The 26,924-nt window shown below is 41.2% G+C and overlaps 1 protein-coding gene across 1 annotated transcript in view; it reads left to right on the forward strand.

The window, feature by feature from the left end:
* The window catches only part of LOC108430258 (fibulin-7), a 51,026-nt gene extending 27,979 nt beyond the window's left edge, over positions 1-23,047 (forward strand). The window contains exons 4-8 of the mRNA XM_017702631.2: positions 10,159-10,284; positions 13,791-13,928; positions 15,991-16,128; positions 18,358-18,496; positions 20,372-23,047. Of these exons, the coding sequence (XP_017558120.1) occupies positions 10,159-10,284; positions 13,791-13,928; positions 15,991-16,128; positions 18,358-18,496; positions 20,372-20,747 (917 nt within the window). The 3' untranslated portion in view covers positions 20,748-23,047. The remainder of the gene's footprint in view (positions 1-10,158; positions 10,285-13,790; positions 13,929-15,990; positions 16,129-18,357; positions 18,497-20,371) is intronic.
* The last annotated feature ends 3,877 nt before the right edge of the window (positions 23,048-26,924 follow it).

The following is a 26,924-nucleotide window of genomic DNA, read 5'->3' on the forward strand; positions in this document are numbered from 1 at the left end:
AGTGCATAACTAAAGCTACCAAAGATGTACCTTTCAGGCTTCCACCTCAGTAACAGTTTAGTACCTTTTCTTTCTATGACTGTAAGGTAAGGAGTAATTAGCTTTTGTCAGTATTGTGGTTCAGTTTTGGCCAACCAGCTCTTCGTATTTCCCCCGTTATCTCAAAAACCAAAATGAATGGGAGTGAATGGCTAAAACGAGAAGTTAAAATAGTCTCTAATCACTCGCCCAGCACTTTCCTTTAATTTTAGAAAGTTAAAGTATCATTTAAAAAGCAAAGAAAACTCACTCACTTTCCTTTTTTCTACAGCAGGACACTAACATTACTGCTACTGAGTGCTGATTGGTTAGTATTACTGCTACAGAGAGCTGATTGGTTAACATTACTGCTACAGAGAGCTGATTGGTTAGCATTACTGCTACTGAGAGCTGATTGGTTAGCATTACTGCCACAGAGAGCTGATTGGTTAACATTACTGCTACTGAGAGCTGATTGGTTAGCGTTACTGCTACTAAATGCTGATTGGTTAGTATTACTGCTACTAAGAGCTGATTGATTAACATTACTGCTACAGAGAGCTGATTGGTTAACATTACTGTTACTGAGAGCTGATTGGTTAGCGTTACTGCTACTAAATGCTGATTGGTTAGCATTACTGCTACTGAGAGCTGATTGATTAACATTACTGCTACTGAGCACTGATTGGTTAGCTTTACTGCTACTAAGTGCTGATTGGTTAGCATTACTGCTACTGAGAGCTGATTGGATAGTATTACTGTTACTGAGAGCTGATTGATTAACATTACTGCTACTGAGCACTGATTGGTTAGCTTTACTGCTACTAAGTGCTGATTGTTTAGTATTACTGCTACTGAGAGCTGATTGGTTAGTATTACTGCAACTGAGAGCTGATTGGTTAGCATTACTGCTACTGAGAGCTGATTGGTTAGCATTACTGCTACTGAGAGCTGATTGGATAGTATTACTGCTACTGAGAGCTGATTGATTAACATTACTGCTACTGAGCACTGATTGGTTAGCTTTACTGCTACTAAGTGCTGATTGTTTAGTATTACTGCTACTGAGAGCTGATTGGTTAGTATTACTGCAACTGAGAGCTGATTGGTTAGCATTACTGCTACTGAGAGCTGATTGGTTAGCATTACTGCTACTGAGAGCTGATTGGTTAACGTTACTGGTACTGAGAGCTAATTGGTTAGCATTACTGCTACTGAGAGCTGATTGGTTAGTGTTACTGCTACTAAGTGCTGATTGGTTAGTATTACTGCTACTGAGAGCTGATTGGTTGGCGTTACTGTAACTGAGAGCTGATTGGTTAGTGTTACTGCTACTAAGTGCTGATTGGTTAGTATTACTGCTACTGAGAGCTGATTAGTTAGCGTTACTGCTACTGATTGGTTGGCAAGCAGAGCAGCTCATTGGCTGTTTGTGCTCACTGACATCATGAACATTTTGCTCAAATTCTCCATCTTAACCCATTCATTTCGGACTCGCTCGGGAGCGCCCTCTAGTGTTCAAGAAACTCGGAAGTGGGAATTCTCTATCCAATTCTCTTTGGCAGTTCCCCAACATTACTTGCATTTTCAAAATCCTCCTTTAATTTTCAATACGATAGAAGTCAGGAGACCTGTCAATGCAAGCACCATCACATTCTTTAGAAACCTGTCTTGAGTTATTCTGTCTGTATGTTTGGAGTCATCATATTGTTGAAACGTCCATCTTCTCTCCAGATCCAGTTTCTTGTCTGATGAGATTAAATTCTGCTCTACTATTTCTCTCTACGTCACTCCATCCATGTTTCTTCTGATGGTGCGTGATGCACCAGTACTGATTACAGAGAAGCAGCTCCAGATCATGATGCTTCCACCACCATACTTCACTGTGGCAGCTCTCAGGATCAGACGCATCTTTCTCTGAACATGGCGAGTTTAATTATCACCAGTTCTATTTCTGTTCCTTCTGATGAGAGAACACTGTTCTAGAACAGTTCCACTCTGTTGAAATGCTTTAGGAGTGAATCTCTGAGCGTCTGTTTTATCAGTGGAGCTCAGTGTGGGGTGAAGGAACGACTAAGGAGATGATTGCAGTGCAGTTCAGAGCTCGCTGTTCTCTGTGTATCTGCTGTCCAGCTGCATTCAGCTCATCTTTCTGTGAGCCTGCTAGGTTCTCTCTGACCGTCATCATTAGTCTGAGAGCAGGTTGTGAGACGTTGCATGGTGCTCCTGTCCATGGATGATTAGCTGGGGCTCTGTGAACTTTCCAGCTGTACTAACAGGGAGGTTTAAGGTGCTTATTGGGACTCTTGCAGCTTTTGTCCATTTGAGTGTTGCTTAATAATGTTCTCCCTGAGAACTTATAGAAACTGCTTAACCTTCTATGATTGCTGCTTGATGGATGGCAGCTTCCCAACCAGTGGCAACGTTGTTTATAATGGACCCCCATGGACCCTCACAGAGCAGGTACTATTTGGGTGGAGGATCATTCTCAGCACTGCAGTAAGACTGGTGGTGTGTTATTGTGTGTTGCGCTGGTCTGAGTGGATGCCTCCCTCACAGGAGTCAGGGCCGGAGGCCTCTGGCATGTCATGCTCCATTTCCTTGGTGGAGGTCACTGAGGTAGTTGGCAAGCTCTTCAGTGGCAAGGCACTGGGGGTAGATGAGATTGTCCGGAGATGCTTAAGGCTCTGTATATTGTGGGGCTGTCGTGGCTGATGCATCTCTGCAATATTGCATGGACCTCAGGAACAGTTCACTTGGACTGGCAGACCCGGGTGGTTGTCAACATTTTTAAAAAAGGGGACTAGAGGGTGTGTGTCAACTCTCGGGGTGTCACAATGCTCAGCCTCCCTGGGAAAGTCTATGCCAAGGTGCTGGAAAGAGACTCCGATCGATAGTTGAACCTCAGATTGAGGAGCAATGCGGATTCTGTCCCAGCCGTGGAACAATGGACCAGCTTCTCACCCTCTCGTGGATTGTTGAGGGGACATGTTTTGTGGATTTGGAGAAGGCTTACGACCAGGTTCCTCGAGATATCTTGTAGGAGGGCCACTGGGAGTATGGGGTACCGGGGCTACTACTCCGGGCCATTCAATCTCTGTACTCCCAGAGTGAGAGCTGTGTTCGTATACTCTGGTATATTTGGACTCTTTCAGTGTTAGCGTTGGGCTCTGGCAGGGTTGTGCCCTGTCTCCACTTCTGTTCGTGATATTCATGGAGAGGGTATCAAGGCAAGGTCAGGAGCGCATTATGTGTGGAGGCAGGAGGGTGGCGTCTCTGCTATTTGCAGACGATGTTGTTCTTTAGGTTGAATTACATGGTTGCCTCCAATGCTCACTGGAGCGGTTTGCATTGTGAAGCGGTTGGTATGTGGATCAGCACCTCCAAATCTGAGTCCAAGTTCTTAGCCTGGAAAAGGATGGCATGCCCACTCCAGGTAAGGGGAAAGTACTTGCCCCAGGTGGAGGAGTTTAAGTATCTCGGGGTCTTGTTCACGAGTGATGGGAAGAGGGATCGTGAGATCGACTGCAGGCTGGGACAGGCGGCAGCAGTAATGCGGTCACTGTACCGGACTGTAGTGGTGAAGAGGGAGCTGAGCCATAAGGCAAAGCTCTCTGTTTACCGGTCAGTCTACATCCCGACCCTCACCTATGGTCATGAGATTTGGGTAAGGACCGAAAGAATGAGATCGCGAATACAAGCGGTGGAAATGAGCTTTCTTCGCCGGGTGATGGGCTACACTCTATTTGATAGGGTGAGGAGCTCGGCCATCCGGGACGAGCTCAAATTAGAGCTGCTACTCCTCCGCATTGAGAGGAGCCAGCTGAGGTGGGTGTCTCCCGGTGGGGGTATACCCAGCACTGCCTACCGGGATAAGACACTGGGGTCGTCCTAGGAGGGATTACATCTCCAAGTTGGCCTGGGAGTGGTTTGGGGTGCAGAAACCAGGAGATGGCGATAATGCTGTGCCTGATTGATGTATATACATGCCACTGATGATTGGGTAACACCTCTGACACGCCCATCAAGTGAGAGATAACCTGTCTCAAAGACAGCTGCACATTGTTTTACACCGTTTTGACAAATCATGTCCAACCTGGAAATCATAGCACAACGGTTTGGGGCTGAACACGCTGCAGGCGGGCATATGAAATTAAAGCCCATGATGAGATCTGTCTGATCACAGAAACCTTTTTGTCATATAAATATGAATGCAGTTTTCATGTTCAGGATGAATGTAAAGAAAACAGACAGGCCAGAGTTTGTCAACTTTAAAATTTCTCTTGTCATGCACTCCCCTCTGGTTCCTAGCCATCTACATATATTTTAAAGATGTAACTGCCTTACTTTCTTGTTTTGCAAAAAAAACAAAAAAAAACAAAAAAAAACAATCAGTCAACCTTTATGTTCACTCAGAAATATGTCGAGGGTGACTCATTTCCATGTAGCTTAGCATTTACAACATTAAAGAGTTTAGTGAAATTTAATCATGTTAAACTGAAATGAATAAAACTACATCAACATATTAATGGAAAAAAGTTGTTAAGAGAACAATTAACATTAATTTAAGAAGGAGAAATACAAAATAAAAAAACCCAATATAATAGGATAAATAGGCAGATTGAAATGTTTAAAACAGTCATGTAAAAGGAATATAAAAGGTAATAAAAATAAATAAATAAAAACTGTAAGAGAATTAAGTAAAAAAATCTAATAAAATAAGATTATTGGTAATAATATAATAATAAAATTTAATTAAAAGGAGAAAGAAAAAGTTCAACTCAACTAAAAGAGGTACAGGCTGTCATAAGGTGGTCTGAGATTAAGTTTAGTGTAATGGATTTGTTTTTCATGCTATCAGGCCTACTTTTTGCTCTATTCAGGAACAAAAATGGGAGCATATTTTGGGTGGAGTGTCCCTTAAACTCCACACACATCTCATTAAAGCAGGCCTGGGATTTTGATAGCATGAAAGTATGCTAAGCATGCTATTGATGGCTTCCTTCAGCGTTGCAGCTGGCAATGGCCTCAGACATTCCAAGTGGTACAGTGGAACGGATCTTGACCTGGTATATGTAATCCTAGTAGGCCTGAAGGTGCTGGAGAGAGGGTAGCAGTGCAGTGCTGGCCAAAAAGACCCAAAAACAAGCCATCTCTGCATGTACATGTTTCCACCCAGGGCAGGAATGGAGCCTAAATGAAGCTATTTAAGGTGTTTTGCTTCCAAAAGTACTTCTGAGAGATGGCAAATGCAAACAGAGCTCAGAAATATTTGAGAGATTGAAGCAAGGCTTTTACATCTGTGAGCGCTTTGAGCCTAAAGCCTCCAGGGAAATCACGTAAACACGGAGAGGATTAGGGGGCACAGGAGCCAGTGCCAATGCTGTGGCCAGAGAGCCAAGAAACAGTCCAAATTCTTTATCTGCTTTCAGCGTCTTTCTTTCTTCGTCTTTGTGTTTCTTTTTTATATATAAATGTATGTATCTCTCCTGCTCTCTCTTTCTCTCTCTCTCATCATCATCATCACTTTTATTTATATAGTGCCTTTCCCAGCTCAAGGACATTTTACACATCAACACATTAAACAAATGGACAATACACGTAAACATTCAAGTATAAACAGAACAACGATAGCCCAGTGAAAACAAGTCTTTAACAGAGATTTGAATGAAAACAGGGAGAGTGTTCCACAATTTGGGGGCTACTACATTAAATGATCGACCACCCATAGAAGCCCATTTCAATCTAGAAACATGAAGAAGGCCTAGATTTTGTGATGTCAAAGTACGGCATGGGATATATAGATATATAGAAGAAGCACGGCCAAGTATTGAGGAGCCAGACTGTGCAGAGCTTTATATGTTTTTAGCTTTATATATAAGGCATTTTAAACATATTGTAACTTAGTGAGCGTTTTGACAGGGAGGCCAGAAAAGAGAACATTGCAGTCGTCCAGCTGTGACATCACTAGTGCATGCACAAGTGTTTCTATATCAGCTTGACTGAGAAACATTTGAAGATGAGAAATGTTGTGAAGATGGAAAAATGCTCTCAAACTAGGACTGCAGTAAGAGCAGAACTCATTTACAGTGGTGAACTGCGACTGTCAGAGACTTCAGTTCAGGACACACATGTCAAAGCTAAGTTAAAGAAATTCACCTCTGTGATCACAATCATGGGATGCCCCATGCCCTATGGGTCATACTCTAAGGGGTTTCTGAGAGCATTTGTGCACGTTAACCCAAAACCTGGCCCTCACCCTGGCTCTAATCCTAACCTTAATCTTAACCTAATTCTTAACCAAACCTAATTCTTGCACACTACAAGTAATCAGATCCAAAATGACACGCATACATAGAGCAACATTTAGTGTAGACGTTACCATGACAATCAGCATCACATGTGTCCAGTCAGAGTGAGATGAGCAGCAGTGAGCAGTGCTTGTGTTTTTAATTGCTTTAAAATGACATCAGACTCAGGAAAACTTTCTTCATACATCCTTATTAAAGAAGGCCAAGAGGAAGACGTCGTGTTCTGAGACACATAAGCTGGACGGTATAAACTTTCACAATGATGCGACGCACATGCAGAACAGACTTAAACTAGAACTTTGACCCCATTTACACTGGGTCACTTCCAGTGTCCAGTATCTGGATATTATCCTGATAGGATTTCAGCCTCATGCATTTACACTTGTTGGCCAAATGTGTTTCTGGTTAGTCGGACTGAAATCTGATTGCTGTGGGATGGAATATGCAGATCAGCTCTTTACACAGCAACTGGCTGGCAGCTATTTTTTAAGTGGTCTGCAGTGTGACGCATTGGGAGGGGTTTAAGTTGTACTGGGAGGAGTTTTGGTTGTACTGGGACAGATTTCATTTGTTCTGGGAGGAGTTTTGATTGTACTGGGAGGGGTTTTGGTTATACTGGGAGGAGTTTTGATTGTACTGGGAGGAGTTTTGGTAGCACTGGGAGGGGTTTCGCTTGTACTGGGAAGAGTTTCAGTTGCACTGGGAGGGGTTTTGGTTGTAATGAGAGGAGTATCAGATGTGCTAGGAGGAGTTTCAGTTATGTTGGGAGGGGTTTTGGTTGTAATGGGAGGAGTTTCAGTTGTAATTAGAGGAGTTTCAGTTGTAGTGGGAGGAGTTTTGGTTGCTGAATGTGCCTTGGAGAGACGGATGTGTTTACGCTGCTATAATGTGGATCAAATGTTTCAGTCCACCTCGTGAAGTGTTGTGAGTGATCAGATCTGTATCTGTATCTGCGTTTACACCTGTGTTTCTATGTGGCCTCATCCAGATATATTCCTGATACTCAAGAAGTGACCAGGTGTAAACACAGTCTCTGTGTCTTCAGACCCCAAAGGATTAGTAAGTGCTGTTGAAGGAGAGGCATTGTAACTCAGTGGTAAACATTCTCTTGTCCCACCTTTTTTTGGAATATATTGCGGGCATCAAATTTGGAATGAGCATATATTTCCATAGACAATTAAGTTCAGCATTTCACAAACTGTCCCAACTGTTTTGGAACGGGATGAGTGATACACATATTGCTGCCTTCTTCAACTCCAGTCTTGCAAAGGCAAAACTACTCATTTGCTTCTTGCTTTTGCATCAAGAGTCCTGCATAAGATGCTGTAATGAACGTAAAGAGAGCACAGATTAAAGACAAAATGATCATTTTAAATGAAAAGGCCACTGAAATGAAAGTGGTGGTGACTTTGATGATCAATTACAGTGAGAACAAAAGCTGTACAGCGTTATCTCTCCATCAACATGTGGGAAACATCATGTTCTCCAGCCATTAGAGCTATTACTGTAACAGTAACAATCACATTCCCACCATTAAAACACAAGCAGCAGTTTTATGCTGTAGTGCAGGGGTCATCAACCAGTGGGCCGTGGTCCAGAGGGAGACCCTGCAGACTGTGGACTGAACCAAGCACAAAATTATATAGCAAAAACGGCGGTGATTCTGTAGCAGCTCTGTAATGCAGTTTATCCAATCACATTCATTTATATAGACAACTTACAGCTGATCAGAGCAGAGGCAACAAACAGGTATCAGATCAGAAAGAGAATCGTTTCACATATTTTCGTGGATTATTGATTTTATTTACTATATCTGGTCTGAGCAGTGAAGCCACTGTTTTTAAAAGTTAATCTGCAAAAAAAAAAAACTTTGAATTAATCCATCATCAAAATCCACTTCTGAGGATCAGTAAAATAAACACAAAGCTGAGCCTGACGTGCTCATTAAGAATAGCCCTATTTTATAATTTTTTATTTTAATTGAATTTTATTTTTCATTTGTTTAATTTTCTTTAATTATTATTATTATTATTATTATTATTATTATTATTATTGTTGTTGTTATTATTAGAACATTTCACATTTTTAAGACATTTTTTACCTTAAAAAGATTTAAAATGTATTTATTTGTTTACATATTTATTTTACAAGCCATAGGCGATGGCCAAACAATTTTAAAAAGCTAATTACCTCATAAAATGTGTTATTAATGAAACAGCTTATCAAAACATTTGGTACACTTAAAAAAGTGGTTCATTAGTAAAGACAGTGGTTCTATACTGAACCATAAACACTTAAAGAACCTTTTTGGTACTATATAGAACCATATATAGCACATTCTCCATCAATCTGAGGACCATTTCACCATACAGAGAACTGTTTCAGCATAAAAGTGGTTCTTTGAGTGTTCATGGTTCTGTATAGAGGAATTATACAAAAGACACAACAGCATTTCAGATATTTTAGACAGGCAGTATATCAGGATACAGAAGAGAACAAAAGTCCTGGTTATCTGTGCTGTAAATAAATAAATAAAGGTTCTGTGCAGGTACAGTTCTCCTTCATGAAGGTACAAACAATATACACAGATCAGGCATGACATTCTGACCACTTCCTTGTTTCTACGCTCATTGTCCATTTTATCAGCTCCACTTACTCTATAGCTGCACTTTGTAGTTCTACAGTTACAGACTGTAGTTCATCTGTTTCTCTGATACTTTGTTAGCCCCCTTTTACCCTGTTCTTCAGTGGTCAGGACCCCCATGGACCCTCACAGAGCAGGTACTATTTTGATGGTGGATCATTCTCAGCACTGCAGTAATGTGGTGGTGGCGTGTTAGTGTGTGTTGTGCTGGTCTGAGTGGATCAGACACAGCAGTGCTGCTGGAGTTTTTTAACATCTCAGTGTCACTGCTGGACTGAGAATAGTCCACCAACCAAAAATATCCAGCCAACAGTGTCCTGTGGGCAGCCTCCTGTGACCACTGATGAAGGACTAGAGGATGACCAACACAAACTGTGCAACAGCAGATGAGCTATCGTCTTTGACTTTACATCTACAAGGTGGACCAACAAGGTAGGAGTGTCTAATAGACTGGACAGAGAGTGGACACAGTGTTTAAAACTCCAGCAGCACTGCTGTGTCTGATCCACTCGTACCAGCACAACACACACTAATACATCACCACCATGTCAGTGTTACTGCAGTGCTGAGAATGATCCACCACCCAAATAGTACCTGCTCTGTGAGGGTCCATGGGGGTCCTGACCACTGAAGAACAGGGTAAAAGGGGGCTAGCGAAGTATCAGAGAAACAGACGGACTACAGTCTGTAACTGTAGAACTACAAAGTGCACCTATACAGTAAGTGGAGGGGATAAAATGGACAGTGAGCATAGAAACAAGGAGGTGGTCAGAATGTTATGCCTGATTGGTGTATGTAAGTTTATGTGCGAGTAGTTCTGGCATGTCAGTGTATATCTATTACCATATTTGCATAAATGTGTAACAGATTGTTGTATTTACATGAGAACAGGTGTTACACTAAATGATTTAATGTGGTTTACAACACAGTGAGTATGAACTTGGCGTATCAGCAGTGTTTACAGTCTCAGATTGTAGTGAGTCATCATAGTAGCAGGTTATGATGTATTGCGCAGTGTGTATTAACAGGAGAAGTGATACAGTGATAACAGACAGCAAGAAATCAGTAGCATCTCTGCAGTATGTGAACTGGAACATCATCAGATGCGATTATTATGAATATGATCGTATTTCGTCTGTCAGTTTATTTGACAACGTCTCTGCTACCGTGTCTTTCTGCATGCAGACGTGAGTCAGTGTGCGAGTAACCCGTGTCAGAACGGTGGCACCTGTGTGGAGGGAGTCAACCAGTACAAGTGCACCTGTCCGCACAACTGGACTGGGAGCCGCTGTCAGCACCAGACTCAGACAGGTGAGTCTACAGTGTTTGTAGAAGAGCACACACAATCTAACATGGGGTATAATTTATCATAGCTTTCATCTAGTGCAGTGCAAAACTCAGAGACCCCTCGTTTATTTCATTTCCAGTCAAAATGGTCAAGTACAAGTTATTTATTTTTAAACTTCAGGAGAAAAGCAAAAAATATATTTGACAGAAAATGATTATATCGCTGTTGTTGGGAAGAAAACCTCATATCTCCATTTTAGACATTTTTTAGTTTTGACTTAATTTGAAAATGCCTGTTGCTCTGTACATTGCATGTAAATGTCATGAAGAATGGACCAAAAGAAACGACCCAAAATGAGGGGAAAAACATCTGGTTCCATTGACTTCCATTAAAAGTCGTTTTTTCCCCTTCTCCTGTAAAGTTACCATTTTGGAGATACGAGGTTTTCTTCTGACAACAACAATCTGAACCGAGTGGCTCTGAAATCACTTTTTACAGACAAGCAAAGTTTAGGATTTATTTATAACTTAGTGCCAAGTTTAAGTTTAATAAAAACTGGCTTTAAACTCAGGATCACAAATGTTTCCTTTACTGTATTGATCTGTAGGTCTCTGGTCATAAACATAAACCAGCCCAAACTAATTTACTATAAAATGAAAGTGTTTGTATAAATTCAGAAAAAAGATGCATCAGTCCCGACTGCATATGTGGACATATTTCTATATTGTGCTCTATTTACACAAAGTTAGGTTAGTTCATCATTTATGTTGAATAAACTCTCCCAAAATTTGCTTTGCGCTTCTTTCGTTTTGACATGTTACGTTTTTATACACACAGAAACCAAAAGGAACAACAAAATTTCTCAAAATGTAGTGGAGGAAAAAGTCAGATATTAGACTTTGAAATGTAGTGGAGTGAAAGTAAAAAGTTGGCCAAAATGGAAAAATTTCAGTACAGATACATGGAAAAAAAAATACTTAAGTACAGAAACAAATTACATTTACTTAGTTACTGTCCACCACTGCGTGTTGCTTGTATAAAAGATACAAAAAGATATAAAAAGATTAATCCTCTTCAGACATTTTTAAAAATTGCTTAGTGAAAGCCAAAACGTGTTGGTTGAGCCCGACACTCCAGCGTTAGGGCTGCTTTGACAGTGTTTCCCAGCTCAAGTGCTGGAGGCTCGCTTCATGCACAGTTTTTAGGTTTTTCTACTCTAACATGATTCATTTGAACAGGACCTGAAAATGAGTGAATGGCACAACTCAGCTGCAGAAACTACCTGGAATTGAGAAACATTAGCTTAAAGGATTACACCTTCCAAAAATATTTAAAATCTCATGCATTGGGAGCATTAAAGTGATTCAGAGTGGGTTTGGTGTGAAATGGTTCAGATGTCTTTACAGTGGTGATGATAGGAACCAGGGGTCGCCATGACTACAACACAAATATAGACATTTTATTTACCACCCAGAACCACCAGTGAACCTACACAGGTCTTCTGAGTTTATATGGAATGTTGATGATGGAAAATAATGGAAAATCTGGAATAAAAAGTCTTTGGGGACTATTTTGCCTCACTGTGTCCTGCATCTCCACCATGAATGGAGTTTAAGTTCTCTAAACTATCATAAAACAGCGTCTCAGTCATCAGGCAGTGAATTCATGACCATTTCATGTAGGAACTTTCTGTGAGGGAGCTTTTAGTGGTGGACGTCTGGTTCCTATCACCACCACTGTGAACAGCTCTGACTCTGTAAGTTTTCTAGAATGGAGCGTTTCACACCAAACTTCTCTGAACCGCTCTATTTACATCTTAATGATTTATTTAAGCAAATAAGTGGAATTCCCCTTTAAGCACGTAGATGGCATATAGTCCCAGCTTGCTTTCATGCATGATGTGAAGCATGGTAGTATTTTGGTTAAAGTTTATCTTTTATCTGATTCCATGGGGGCAGATGCCACTATTTGTCACCAATTTGTGTGTTTGCATGTTCTGTGTTGGGCTAAGTGTGTGTGTAATTTGCCAAAGCCTGCAGCAAATACAAATCGCTTTACAAACGTGTCATCTGGTTGAATTCACTGATCAGTGGCGAATGTTTCTGAACAGGGTAATAATTGGAAAATGCTGAAAGGCTTTAGTAAATCATTCCATGTGTTCTTCAGCCAGCATTCACTGTTGTCCTGTCCATTGTCTGATGCGTGGGCATAAGAGCCATTTTTTACTATGTGGCCAAAGGTTTGTGGACACTTGACAACCACGGCTATATGAACATGTTGGATATCCCGTTCCAAAACCATGGGCATTAATATGGAGTTGCCCCCCTTTGCAGCTATAACAGCTCCACAAGATGTCTTTGGGAATTTGTGTCCCGTCATCAAGAAGAGCACTTGTGAGGTCAGACGCTGACATTGGATGAGAAGGTCTGGTTCACAATCGACATTCTAGTTCATCCCAAAGGTGATAAGTGGGGTTGAGCTCAGGGCTCTTGCAAGCCACTCAACACAAAACTGGTCACGCCATGTCTTTATGGAGCTGCGCTTGTGCTCAGGGGCTCAGTCCTGCTGGAACAGGAAAGGCTCTTCCCCAAACTGCTGACCCAAAGCTGGAAGCTTAACTGTGTAAAATGTCTTTGTGCTGTATCATCAACATCACCCTTCACTGCAACTGAGGAGCCCAAACCCTGAAAAAAAGCTCAGCCCATCATCCCTCTTCCAACAAACTTTAGTGTTGGCTCTGCATTCCAGTAGATAATGTTCTCCTGGCATTCACCAAACCCAGATTCATCATCAGACTGACAGATAGAGAAGATTCATCACTCCAGAGAACACTTTTCCACTGCTCCAGAGTCCAGTGGCGGTGCCACTCCAGCCGACACTTGGCATTGCGTATAGTGATCTTAGGCTCGTGAGCAGCTGCTCAGCCATGGAAACCCATTTTCAAGTCAATTTTTCCACACCTTGGATCTCTATAACTCTTTCAGTTTCTCTCAATCCATTGCTTTTATTTGGAAGGTCATATTATCAACCATCTAAGATGATGCTAAGAGAAACCTAAAAGGAGAATTCCACTGATTTTTCAAAATCTATCCTATCTATTTAAAGATGTAAACAGAGTCGTTCAGAGTGGTTTGGTGTGAAACGCGCCGTTATAGAGAAACTCAGCAAGTCAAAACTGTTCACAGTGGTGGTGATAGGAACCAGATGTCCACCTCTAAAAGCTCCCTCACAGAAAGTTCCTACATGAAATGGTTATGAATTCAGTGCCTGATGGCTGAGACATAGTTTGAGATAAAGTATAATTTGAAAATATAATTGTGACCCCTGGTTCCCATCACCACCACTGTAATAAATCATTTCTCACCAAACCGCTCTGAATGACTCTGTTTACATCTCAACCACTGAAATCTAATAATAAATGACCAAAATTCTCCTTTAAAGTATCCCCTCCAGTTTCCACATCACTTATATTTCCATGTTCTGGTGCTTGTCTGTGACTCTGTATGTGTCTGTTTGTTTGTGTGCTCAGCTCCTCCGGAGTGGAGTGTGGTGAACGATCCGGCGTTCAGCCGGAAGCCCCGCTGTGCTAAAGTGGACCGAACGCAGCACTGCAGCTGTGACGCTGGCTTCCACATGAGCGGCACCTCGGACAGCAGCATCTGCCAGGGTAACGTCCCCCTCCAGCTATAGTAGCCTTCATGGTAAAGGCCAAAAATGCCTCACTTAAATATACTTACATAATAGCAACCACCTGGGATACCTTAGCGAAACTTAGCAACCAGCTGGAGTAGCACAGCAATGGCCAAGCAACACCTTAGCAACCCCCTGAATACCACATCAACAGCAGCAGCCTCCTGGGATACCACACAACAGCTTAGCAAGACCTTAGCAATCACCTAAGATTCCAATGAAGAGGCTTAGCACCACATAAGTAACCACCTAGTATAGAGAAGGCTCAGCCACACCTTAGCAACTACCTGTGATACCATAGCTACAACCTAGTAACATTTTAGCAACCATCTGCTATTTCATAGCAATGGCATAGCAACCCCTTAGCAACTGCCTGGGATTCTGTGCCAGTGCCCTAGCAACACTTTAGCATCCACCTGGGATAACATAACTACAGCCTTGCAACACCTTAGCAACCACCTGAGATTCCATAGCCACAGCCTAGCAAACCTTAGTAACCACCTAGAATACGAAAACTACAGTCTAGCAACACCTTAGCAACCACCTGGAATAGCATATCAGCACCTTAGCAACAGCCTAACCACACCTTAGCAGCCACAATGGATTTCGTAGCAATTGCCTAGCAACAGCCAAGCAACACCTTAGCAACCACCTCGTATTCCATAGCAGTTGTCTTGCAACAGCCTCAGCAAACACCTGGGATTTAAAGTTGGTTCACAGACCTACCCCTTCTAGTTTGTCTGTACTTTTGTTCATGACTTCATGGTCATGAAGAGTGGTTTGATGTGAAATGGGTCATCATAGGGAAATTTCCAGAGTTAGATGATTTTAAATTGGTGGTGATAGGAACCAGGCGTCGCCATGACTGCAACACAAATATAGCCATTTTATTTACCATCCAGAACCACCAGTGAACCTACACGAGTCTTCTGAGTTTATATGGAATGATGATGAATGATGATGGAAAAAAGGTTTTTATGGCTGTCTGAATAAATAAGCTCACGTTATTATCTTTAAGTTGCTTTATTTGTTCTTGTGCCACCTGTTGTGAGTCTACAAAGTCATGTCTTCTTCCATGACAGAATGACAAAGGATAACAAGCACAGCCCGAGTAGTAGTCTGTGAAGTCATGATACTATGGAGCTCAATGAACACTGACACAGTTTATGGATATACACACACACACACACACACACACACACACACACACACACACACACTTGTTTTTTTTCTCACCATAGTATCAGGTGCTCACATGATAGTATCTGGTGCTCACCACATAGTATCTGGTGCTCACTTGATAGTACTGGGTGCTTACCTGATAGTATCTGGTGCTGACCGCATAGTATCTGGTGCTCACATGATAATATTGGGTGCTCACCTGATAATATCTTGTGTCCACCACATAGTATCTGGTGCTCACTTGATAGTGCTGGGATGCTCACCTAAAAGTAAAAATAAAAAAATACACCATGTTCCATTTACCTAAAAAAAAATACATCCTGTCCCTTCAGGAGATGATGTAGTACATATGTGTTAATACATGCATATGAAAAGTGGTGGAACGCCTGAAGGAGTATTTTTGAGCTACCTGAGCAGCTTTTTTAAATACTGGTTGTCTCCACGGCTTTGAGGTCCCCAGTGTTCCTGTGACGCATTTTTCCGAGATCAAGGTCTGTGACGACAAGTAAGCCATTAAATGCTCTGGCTGGAGGCCCCAGACACACAGACCGAGCACATGAGCGAAGGGGAAGGGCTAAAATCCCCTCCCTTCTCTCATTCTTTCACCATTCCTTCTGTTTTTTTCTCCCTTTCTGTTTATTTTTTATGCATTTTCAGACCTTCTGCTTCATTCTTTCAGTCGTTTTATTTCATTTTCCAGCCCGTCTCTCTCTTCTACTGTTCCTCTTGAATGTGTCTCTCTTTGTGTTTTCTTTTTGTCAGATTTGAATGAAAACAGTTTGGTCATGTTGTCATTGGTTTCTCTCTCTCTCTCTCTCTCTCTCTCTCTCTCTCTCTCTCTCTCTCTCTCTCTGCAGATGTGAATGAGTGCGAGGTATATAAAGCAGACAGCGGTGGGCTCCTGTGTGCCCATGTTTGTGTGAACATTCCAGGCTCGTATCACTGCTCCTGCCCCAGCGGCTACAAGCTACTTGCTGATGGCAGGAGCTGTGAGGGTAAGTAGCACCAGTGCAGATTATTAGTTGGTGGTAGGGCCAAATGTTTATATTCAGTTTAGTTTAATTCAATCAAACTTTATTGGTGTTGTCATACAGGGTTGTACTGTATAACAAAACACTGTCAGGCTACTTTTGTGATGCTGTGAGAGAAAATAGGTGTAATTTCTGGCCATATAGTATTATATTATACACCAATCAGGCATTACATTATGACCTTGCTTCTACACTCATTGTCCATTTTATCAGCTCCACTTACTCTATAGCTGCACTTTGTAGTTCTACAGTTACAGACTGTAGTCCACCTGTTTCTCTGATACTTTGTTAGCCCCCTTTTACCCTGTTCCTCAGTGGTCAGGACCCCCATGGACCCTCACAGGTACTATTTGGGTGGTGGTTCATTCTCAGCACTGCAGTAACACTGACATGGTGGTGGTGTGTTAGTGTGTGTTGTGCTGTTATGAGTGGATCAGACACAGCAGTGCTGCTGGAGTTTTTTTAAACACCTCAGCGTCACTGCTGGACTGAGAATCTCGTCCACCAACCAAAAATATCCAGCCAACAGCGTCCTGTGACCACTGATGGTCATACAAGGTGGACTGAAAAGGTAGGAGTGCTAATAGAGTGGACAGTGAGTGGACACAGTGATTAAAAACTCCAGCTGCTCTGCTGTGTCTGATCCACTCATACCAGCACAACATACTCTAACACACCACCATCTCATCAGTGTAACTGCGGTGCTGAGAATGATACATGATATACACACACTATATGGCCAAAAGTTAATGGACACCTAATTATCATGTTTAAGTGTTTCAGACAGACCCATTGCTAACAGGTGTATGAAATCATGCAGGCTTACAGGCAGTAGAATGTCTTGTACTGAAGAGCTCAGTGACTTTAATCATGGAACTGTCATAGGATGCTACAGTTGCTACATGTCAGTTTATGATATGTCTGCCCTGCTAGATCTGCCCCTGTCAACTGTAAGTGCTATTATAGTGAAATGGAGGCATCTAGGAGCAACAACAGCTCAACCACAAAGTGGTAGACCACACAAACTCATAGAGTAGGGCCACAGAGTAGTAAAGCGCATAGCACATAAAAATTGCCTATCCTCTATATACTATATACCTCTATTATACCACTCATTACAGAGACCCAAACTGCCTCTGGAAGAATCATGAGAACTGTGTGTCAGGAGCTTCATGAAGTGGGTCTCCATGGCTGAGCAGCTGCACACAAGCCTAAGATCACTATGTGCAATGCCAAGTGTCGGCTGGAGGAGTGTAAAGCGCTGCCACTGGACTCTGAAGCAGTGGAAACGTGTTCTCTGGAGTGATAAAACTCAGTTTGATGATGAATCTGGGTTTGGTGGACACCATGATAATGTTACCTACCAGAATGCAGAGCCATCACTAGAGTTTGGTGGAGGAGGGATGATGCACTAGGCTGTTTTTCAGGGTTTGGGCTCTCAGTTCCAGACACTCTCCAACATCTTGTAGAAGCTTCCCAGAAGAGTGGAGGCTGTTAGAGCTGCAAAGGGGGGGGCAACTCTATGTTAGTGTTCCAATAAGCTCATATAAATAACACACACTTATGGAAATATAGTGTATATTTTCCTATAAAACCTTTTTAGATGCTTAAGTAACCCTTGTAGGATAAAAGTGGTTTATCTGGGATGTTCCTTCAGTTTTTAAAAAGAAGCATTTTTACGAACCAGAATAAATCTGAAATTATCTTATGAACGCAGTGCTAAAATAGTAGCATGCATTGTGTGTTGTGTGTTACTTGTAAGTAAAACCTCAGAAAAAAATACCTTGAGCTATGCTTGTTTTGCTAGATTATATTTCTACTCCAGAGTCCAGCGGCGGCATATAACACCCCTGTAGCCGATGCTTGGCGTTGCACATAGTGATCTTACGCTTGTGTGCCGATGCTCAGCCATGAAGACTCATTTCATGAAGATCCTGACACAGAGTTCTTGTATTAATGCTGCTTCCAGAGGCAGTTTGGAGCTCTGCAGTTAGAGATATTACAGAGGAATCAAAGACCTGATACACTGCTCCTCATTGTGTATGTTTGGTTCAGCATGTTCCTCAATAACACATGACATCACGTTCTTCTTGTGGGCATAAAACATGAATAGGCTGAACCCAGATGCCCAGCTGAACAGTCCTCCTCAATCTCCTCTCTCTGTTCCTCCCTCTCGTGCCTGCGCTGCTCCAGATGTGGACGAGTGTCTTACGCAACAGCATAACTGCAGCCGTGGCACCACCTGTGTCAACACCGGTGGAGGCTTCCAGTGCGTGAACCCCGAGTGCCCGCGTTCGCACGGAAACGTCAGCTACGTCAAGACCTCGCCTTTGTGAGTGCCAGCACACACATCCAGGCACAGTGCAGCAACACGCTGGCCAAACACACTGTTTTAGAACAATGTTTGGATGTTCTCCTTACACTGACCACTGTAGTCGCTTCATTATAGACCTAATCTGTTTCCCATAATGAGGATTTGCGTCTTTTCTGGCCGTGTCACAGATTAGATGAAGATAAAGCCGATGTCTAAATTAGACGTAAGGTTTTATCCTTGTCTCTAAAAGGGGAATTCATATGAAAACTGATATGAAAGTCCATTTTCACCACTGTAAAAATATAGCCATTTAATAAGTCATCATAATGATGTTTTTATATGTTTCTATAAATATGACTTACTATCTCATCATTTTGACATAGAATCTCATAATTATGGCTTATCTCATAATAATGATTTAGCATCTGATAGTGATGCGGACATTTTCTTATTATTATGAGACACTAAGTCATTATTATGACATACAGAAGTAAGGATTTCCATGATATGGGCCCTTTAAGCATTATAGTCCTGAATGCTTCACCCAGCTAAGGCAGCTTTACTGCAAACTGCTAGCATCTCCTACAGCTCCGTGTGTGGAAGATCTTTTTCTTATAGAGCTGCTAAACACTGGAACGGCATTCCAGAGAATATTAGGAAGGTGTTTTTAAATCCAGATTAAAGACGAGATTGTTAAGGCTAGGATGTGCTTCGGCTCATTTTCTCCTGTTTGTTGTTGCTGGTGTTTTCATTTAGAGTGTCGTATTTTCATCTTTGCCATGTTTTCCTGATTTTCCTGTGTATAGCGCTTTGTGTCAGTTAAACTAAAAGTGCTATACAGTAACAGTAAAGATTTACTATTACTTATTTATATTATTTTTCCGCTGTATCTTGCACAACAGAGCATTGCAGAGGCACAGCAGTGAAAGCTAGCAGAATTAAGTAGTTTGCACTGTCCAGCCAAATGCAGTCATTTTTCTTCCTAATGTGGAATTTCTATGCTTATTCATTATATAAGCAAGCAATTAGGCAGACTCAGCGGATGGTCAGATGTTTGTTGTGGCTGAGTACAAGTGAGAAAGAGAGCTGCTACAGCTTTTCATCCACACATTCCTTTTCTTCTTCTATACATCCCAGCCTATGTGTCCTTGATCAGTTAGTCTGGCATGCAATGAAGCTTTTAAAATGCCATAGCATCTTATATCAGATTAAAATACTTTCCTGCTGGACTCTTAGCTAATCAAGTGCATCTGGACTGAGGAGAACATTGTGTATATTTGACTTTGGCATTATTGCTTTAAAGGGGAAGTACACCAAATTTTCTGAATTTTTGCATAACTCAGTGTGTGAGGCGTAATCAGAGAGATTCAGAGCAGTTTGGTGCTTCAGATGTCTTTACAGTGGTGGTGATAGGAACCAGGGGTCGCCATGACTACAACACAAATATAGACATTTACCATGCAGAACCACCAGAGAACCTACACGAGTCTTCTGAGTTTATATGGAATGTTGATGATGGAAAATAGTGGAAAATCTGGAATAATGAGTTTTCTTGGGGACTATTTTGCCACACAGCACCCTGCATGTATCCCTCCACCATGAATGGAGTTTAAGTTCTCTAAACTATCATAAAACAGTGTCTCAGTCGTCAGGCAGTGAATTCATAACCATTTCATGTAGGCACTTTCTGTGAGGGAGCTTTTAGAGGTGGACGTCTGGTTCCTATCACCACCACTGTGAACAGTTCTTACTCTAACGTACGTTTCTCTAGAACAGAGCGTTTCACGCCAAACCACTCTGAATGACTCTGTTTACATCTTAAGCTTTTAAAGTAGGAAAGATTTTGAAAAGGGGAGGAACTGCCCTTTAACTGAAACATCTTTCCTTCTGCAGCCAGTGTGAGAGAAACCCCTGCCCCATGGAGAGTCGTTCCTGCCCTCTGGCGCCAAAAACTGTCTCCTACCACTACATCTCACTGCCCTCCAACCTGCGGACCCCAGCCACCCTGTTCCGAATGGCCACTGCTGCTGCGCCGGGCCGCTCTGGCCCAGACAGCCTGCGCTTTGGCATTGCCGGAGGGGGAGACATGCGGAGCCTCTTTGTCATGCAGCGCTCGGACCGTCAAACTGGTGAACTGATCCTAGTCCAGCCACTGCTTGGCCCACAGGAGCTCAGCGTGGATGTGGACATGGCAGAATATTCAGACCGCACCTTCCAGGCCAAACACTTGGCCCGAGTCCACGTGCTGGTCTCTCCCTATGAGTTCTAAGGAGAAATGTATCTGCCCTGCTGTCATATTGGGTGTTCAAGCATTCAGCAAGTTGAAGTGCAGTTAAAGGAACATTTTATCCCAAAATGCTATTATGGCTGTTTATGAGCGAAAACCTGTGGGGACCAGTTAGCATGATCTCAACTGCATCATACCCACTGGCCTCAGCATCTCTCATAGAACACACACCTTTATCATGAGCACATTTACAGTTAGGCCCAGAAATATTTGGACAGTGACACAATGTTCATGATTTGGGTCTCTGCATCCCACCACATTGGATTTGAAATGAAACAACTGAGATGCAATTGAAGTGTAGACTTTTGGGTTTAATTCAAGGGGTTGCACAAAAATATCCTATGAAATGTTTAAAATGTTTAGGAATTGCAAACATTTTTCTACAAAGCCTCCTCATTTCAGGGGCTCAAAAGTAATTGGACAAATTAACTTTACCATAAATAAAATGTTCATTTTTAACACTTTGTTGAGAATCCTTGGCAGGCAATGACTGCCTGAATTCTGGAACTCATGGACATCACCAAACACGGGGTTTCATCCTTTGTGATGCTTTGCCAGGCCTTTACTGCAGCTGTCTTCAGTTGTTGCTTGTTTGTGGGTCTTTCTGACTTAAGTTTTGTCTTATCCCTGTACATGTCAGAGTTCATCCGGCTGCTTCTGTCTTCTATCACGTCATCAGTAAACACTAGTGACCCAGTGCCATTGGAAGCCATGCATGCCCATGTGCTTTCAATCATGAGCTGTTCCAAGCCTTCTCCATACTTTCTTCTTCCCATCATTCAGGTTGATCTTAGTTTCATCTGTCCAAAGAATGCTGTTCCAGAAGTTCCAGGCTTCTTTAGACATTTTAAGGCAAAGTCTAATCTGGCCTTTCTATTTTTGAGGCTGATTAATGGTTTGCACCTTGTGGTAAACCCTCTGTATTTGCTCTTAGGAAGTCTTGTCTTTATAGTAGACTTAGATACTGATACACCTACTTCCTGGAGAGTTTTCTTAGCTTGGGCAGATGATGTGAAGGGTTTTTCTTCACCATGGAAAGGATTCTGCAATCATCCACCACTGTTGTCTTCTGTGGACGTCCATGCTTTTTTGAGTTCCTGAGCTCACCAATGGGCTCTTTTTTCCCCAGAATGTACCAAACTGTTGATTTGGCCACTCCTAACATTTCTGCTATCTCTCTGATGGATTTCTTTTTTTCAGCCTAATGATGGTCTGCTTCACTTCCACTGAGAGCTCCTTTGACTGCATGTTGTGGGTTCACAGCAACAGCTTTCAAATGCAAATGCCACACCTGGAATCAACTCCAGACCTTTTACATGTCTAATTGATGATGGATTAATGAGGGAATAGCCTATGCAGCCCACGAAATAGCTTTTAAGATAATTGACCAATAACCCTTGAAAAAGAGGCAGCTACATATTAAAGAGCTGTAATTCCTAAACCCTTCCTCAAATTAGGATGTGAATACCCTCAAATTAAAGCTGAGAGTCCGCACTTTAAGCTCATGTTCATTATACAACTGTATCTTGAATATTGTTTTGGTAAACAGCTAAAATACCAAAACTTGTGTCACTGTCCAAATATTTCTGGGCCTAACTGTAGATAGTATTCAATTGACTTGTCGCCACCACCATATTGTTAACACACCACTGGTCAGCTCGGTGATGACGGGGAAGACAGCGGTGCTTGTAGAGCCACCATCTGTACAGTGTTAGTGAATAAATCATCCGGACAGATTAAATATAGACATGGTGAGGTGCTGCTTAATGGCTGTAGCAACAACAGCAACAGAAAACAAAACGCTCTGAGCTTTAATAGATTTTACAGCATTCTAGCTGTCCGAGGCAGTGAGGGGAAAGAAGAAGAAGCCTTCAGCCGAGAGAATAAACAGGAGAAGCTTGCAGCATCTCCTCAAAACATGACCTGAATCCGCTCTCTTCCGGGAAGTTTTAAATGACATTGATTGATGATTGACTTTTGCAGTCTAACCGTTTATGTCTAGATCTCTTACGCTTTAGCTTGACAATGAATGCAGTCTAGAGGACGCCAGAACATTAACAGGGCTTATGTAACTTGAGCTCACACCAGGGTTGGGATAGCTACTGAAAATTAAGCAGTTAGTTACTTTGTAGCTACTTTCCCAAAATGTGGGTCTAGCTACAACTTATCTGCTTTTCCAGAAAAAGTAGTAATAGTGGCTACTTTTGAGCTACTTTTTGAAAAGTAGTGGCTACTTTAGAGTTACTTTTTGAAACGTAGTGGCTACTTTTGAACTATTTTGAGCTACTTTTTGAAAAGTAGTGGCTACTTTTGAACTATTTTGAGCTACTTTTTGAAAAATAGTGGCTACTTTTGAGCTACTTTTTGAAAAGTAGTGGCTACTTTTGAACTATTTTGAGCTGCTTTTTGAAAAGTTATGGCTACTTTTTGAAAAGTAGTGGCTACTTTAGAGTTACTTTTTGAAACGTAGTGGCTACTTTTGAACTATTTTGAGCTACTTTTTGAAAAGTAGTGGCTACTTTTGAACTATTTTGAGCTACTTTTTGAAAAGTAGTGGCTACTTTTGAGCTACTTTTTGAAAAGTAGTGGCTACTTTTGAACTATTTTGAGCTACTTTTTGAAAAATAGTGGCTACATTTGAGCTACTTTTTGAAAAGTAGTGGCTACTTTTGAACTATTTTGAGCTGCTTTTTGAAAAGTAGTGGCTACTTTTGAACTATTTTGAGCTACTTTTTGAAAAGTAGTGGCTACTTTTGAACTGCTTTTTGAAAAGTAGTGGCTACTGTTTAGCTACTTTTCAAAAAGTCGTGGCTACTTTTAAGCTACTTTTTGAAAAGTAGTGGCTACTTTTTAGGTACTTTCAAAGCTCCACTGTAGGTGAGAATCGTCACCAAACAAGCCCGACTGAAAGTGTGAACAAGACACTGCATTTAATCCTAAGACAGAAAGAAACATAATTGAAAAGCTGCAAATGTACAAAAAGATCACCAAAAAGTGTAACAACAATAAAACTTACACACCCAAAAGCGAGATATTCAACAAAAATTAAGTAAAGGCAAAGTCATTTCAATTCAATCATTTCAGGCTTTTCCAAACAAAAGTCAACAAAAAAACTAATATAAACCAAACAACTTGTTGTGAAGCGTTGTCAACTGTTGAAATAAAACTGCTCCAATTTAAACATTTCAGTAAGATACAGACAGACATGACATTCAGAGTCCTTTAAACTTCAGCAACACTTCAGCCTCAAAACTCTTATCAGTGACTGTGGCTCTGTTTGTGGTGAGAATCAGGCCTGAATAATCTCTCCACTACTGCAGCTCCACAGCAGAACTATATTTCTAGCTAAAATAACATAAAATAATCATCCTTTACTGTAAAATCACTATAACAAACAGTTCTAACACAGTTTAACAGTAAATGATCTGAAACGCTGGTGTTAATGTAGAACTGCTGATTCACCCTTTAACCCTGAAGATCAGTGCAGACTGTTGATCACCATAGCAACACAGACAACAGTCTCACCTAGCTAGTAGCTAACGAAGTGGCAAAGAGAGAGATTTAAGATGAACATCAATGATTTGGAGACGAATGGACTTATTAGCATTTATAATCACTCCAACTGGTTTCCTGATACGTTTCATCTGCAATGAGAAACTGAAACACTAAAAAGTCACAAAGCTTCTCATTCAACAGGTTCTTGTTTGAATTGTCTCGTTTCACCTTAAATGGCACAGCAGTACAACCTGGCACATCAGGCACCATTTAAGGTGGAACGGAAAAATTCAAACAGGAAGGGGGTGAATGAGAAACTGAAGCCTCATAAAAAGTCTAACGTTATGAGACATTTTACAGGAAACTACTTTAGTGGAAAAGTTTCCTGACTGAGATGCGAGAAAAGCAGCTACAGCTGAGCTACAGGTTAAAGCAGAGCAAAGTCTGTGTTTTCATTTATATTATATTTTTAGCCTGTACCAGCACATCAGCACATACTGAGACATAATTACAGCCAAGATGGTAAAATGGATGTAAAATGTTGTGGCTCCCATTGTAGTTTCATTTTTGTTTGAAAGAACAAAGGGCTCTTCTTAACATTTTGGTTGCGACCCCTGAGCTAAGCTTACTAGTAAGGGGTGATCTGTGCATGGGGCAAGCGCATGACTGCTTGAACTGACTGAAGCTTGTACCAAAATTACAGCAAAAATGATTGCCATAGCTACACAAACTTTTGTAGGCGCTACAATTATTAGCTACATTTCATGAAACTGTAGAGGCCACTAGCTACTAACATTGTAGTTAGCTACAAAAAGTAGTGCCCTACTTAGTTACTCCCCCATCCCACGACTGCCTCCAGTTGCTGAGTTGACTCCAGAGTGCTAACCATTACATTATGGAACCACCTGAGCTTTACTAGACCTCACCTCGATCTAAGGAATCAGAGTGTGCTGTTTACATGACCATTTGAATAATCAGATAACTGCAGAAACCCGATAATGATCCGATTATTAAGTGCAGTGAATTGTGGAGGAATTTTGAAAATCTGGTGGAGGTTCCCTCTAACTGAACACTTCGTATCTATAAAATATACATGTTAATTCTCTTTGTGAGCAGGCCTGGCCGATCGTTGTGCTCAATAATGTAGCCGTAACATCACTTGCTGAACTGTGCTCATCATTAAAGCCACCTTTTTGGAGAAATGACCCCCCCCTGCGTAATATATAGTATATTCTGATAAGATGTGCTCTTTTTCCTGTGCTTAGCTTGAACAGCAGGCTTGGTTAGCGCCTGTCTACCATCAGGCGATATAAAGCTTTAGAGTCTGATTACAAGGACAAGAGCAGAGTAGAAAAGTGGGTTCATGATGTGAGTGAATGAAATGAAAGTGAATGACTACATTCGACACAAGTAACCAGTTAAATAGATGAACATAATCATGAAAATGCTTGTAATGATTTTTGAACTGTCTATTGTGACCAGATCAGAGCGAAGTTACTGAAACTGTTTCATAACCGTGATCACGACACCTGAGTGAGCACTGATGCTTTTAGAAACCAACAGTAGCACTTCTTGGCTGTTGTTAAATTCTTTTTATACATGTATGTCAGACTGTGTGTTATTTTTGCAATATAGTGTAATCCTACATTTCACTGTTGCCCAAATCACAGATAAAAGAATGTAGCTCCATGAAAAAACTCAGCATACTCAGTTTATTATACTGTATATCACTGCAGTCTGAATAAACCTTGTATCTCCAAAATGGTAACTTTACAGGAGGAGGAAAAAAACCTACTTTACTTTTGATGAAATCAGTGGAACCAGAATTTTTGCACATAATTTTTGGCCATTTCTTTTGGTCCATTCCTCATGAAATGCATACATGATTTAAAGGACAACAGGCATTGTCACATTATGTCAAAAACTGAAAAACGCTACAAATTGAGATATGAGGTTTTGTCCCAAATGTAGGCCTTTAAAGGGCCCATATCCTGCAGGTCCACTTGTAACATTTGTGTTGTTTTTTGTACCAAAACGGCCATAATTCCTCTTGCATGACTTTTATCTCTTAGCATTGCCTTAAAGACTGATATAAGGGTCATTCTACAGAAATGTCCATTTTTGTGCCCCTAGTGTTTACAGACATATTACACTTAAAAAACATATTAAGGTCACAATTTATTTATATTTTTAAATATAACAATGTTATTGTAACAGTTCCACCTTCTTGAGCCTCAATTTAGCAATATTGGGTTTTAAATCAATCATATAGAATTCCAGTCACAACAGAAGAGCTCACCCCCACTGTCATGTGTAAAGGCTGAGGCCATATTTGGAAGATAAAAAACAAATTTTACTACAATATTCTATACATACCTGTGGAATATATGATTTAAATGACATAAAGAAACAAATGCCAAATAAATATGATAAAATATATAATTAAAGTTCCCCAGGAGTCGTGTCACTGGTGTTACCGCATAACAAAAACTCTTATCTTGAAATAAAAGTCACACTGATGATGTCACTTGATTTCCTTTGACCTGTTTTCTGAGGATCTATGAAGAAAAGCTCATGGTGAGTCCACTGTATCTTTCAGTTCTCAGAGATTTTCTTATTCAGCTCATGATTTCGCATGAAGCTTTTAGCTGAAGTCACGGTGTG

The sequence above is a fragment of the Pygocentrus nattereri genome, chromosome 5, assembly GCF_015220715.1.
Source record: "Pygocentrus nattereri isolate fPygNat1 chromosome 5, fPygNat1.pri, whole genome shotgun sequence".
Taxonomy (NCBI): Eukaryota; Metazoa; Chordata; class Actinopteri; order Characiformes; family Serrasalmidae; genus Pygocentrus; species Pygocentrus nattereri.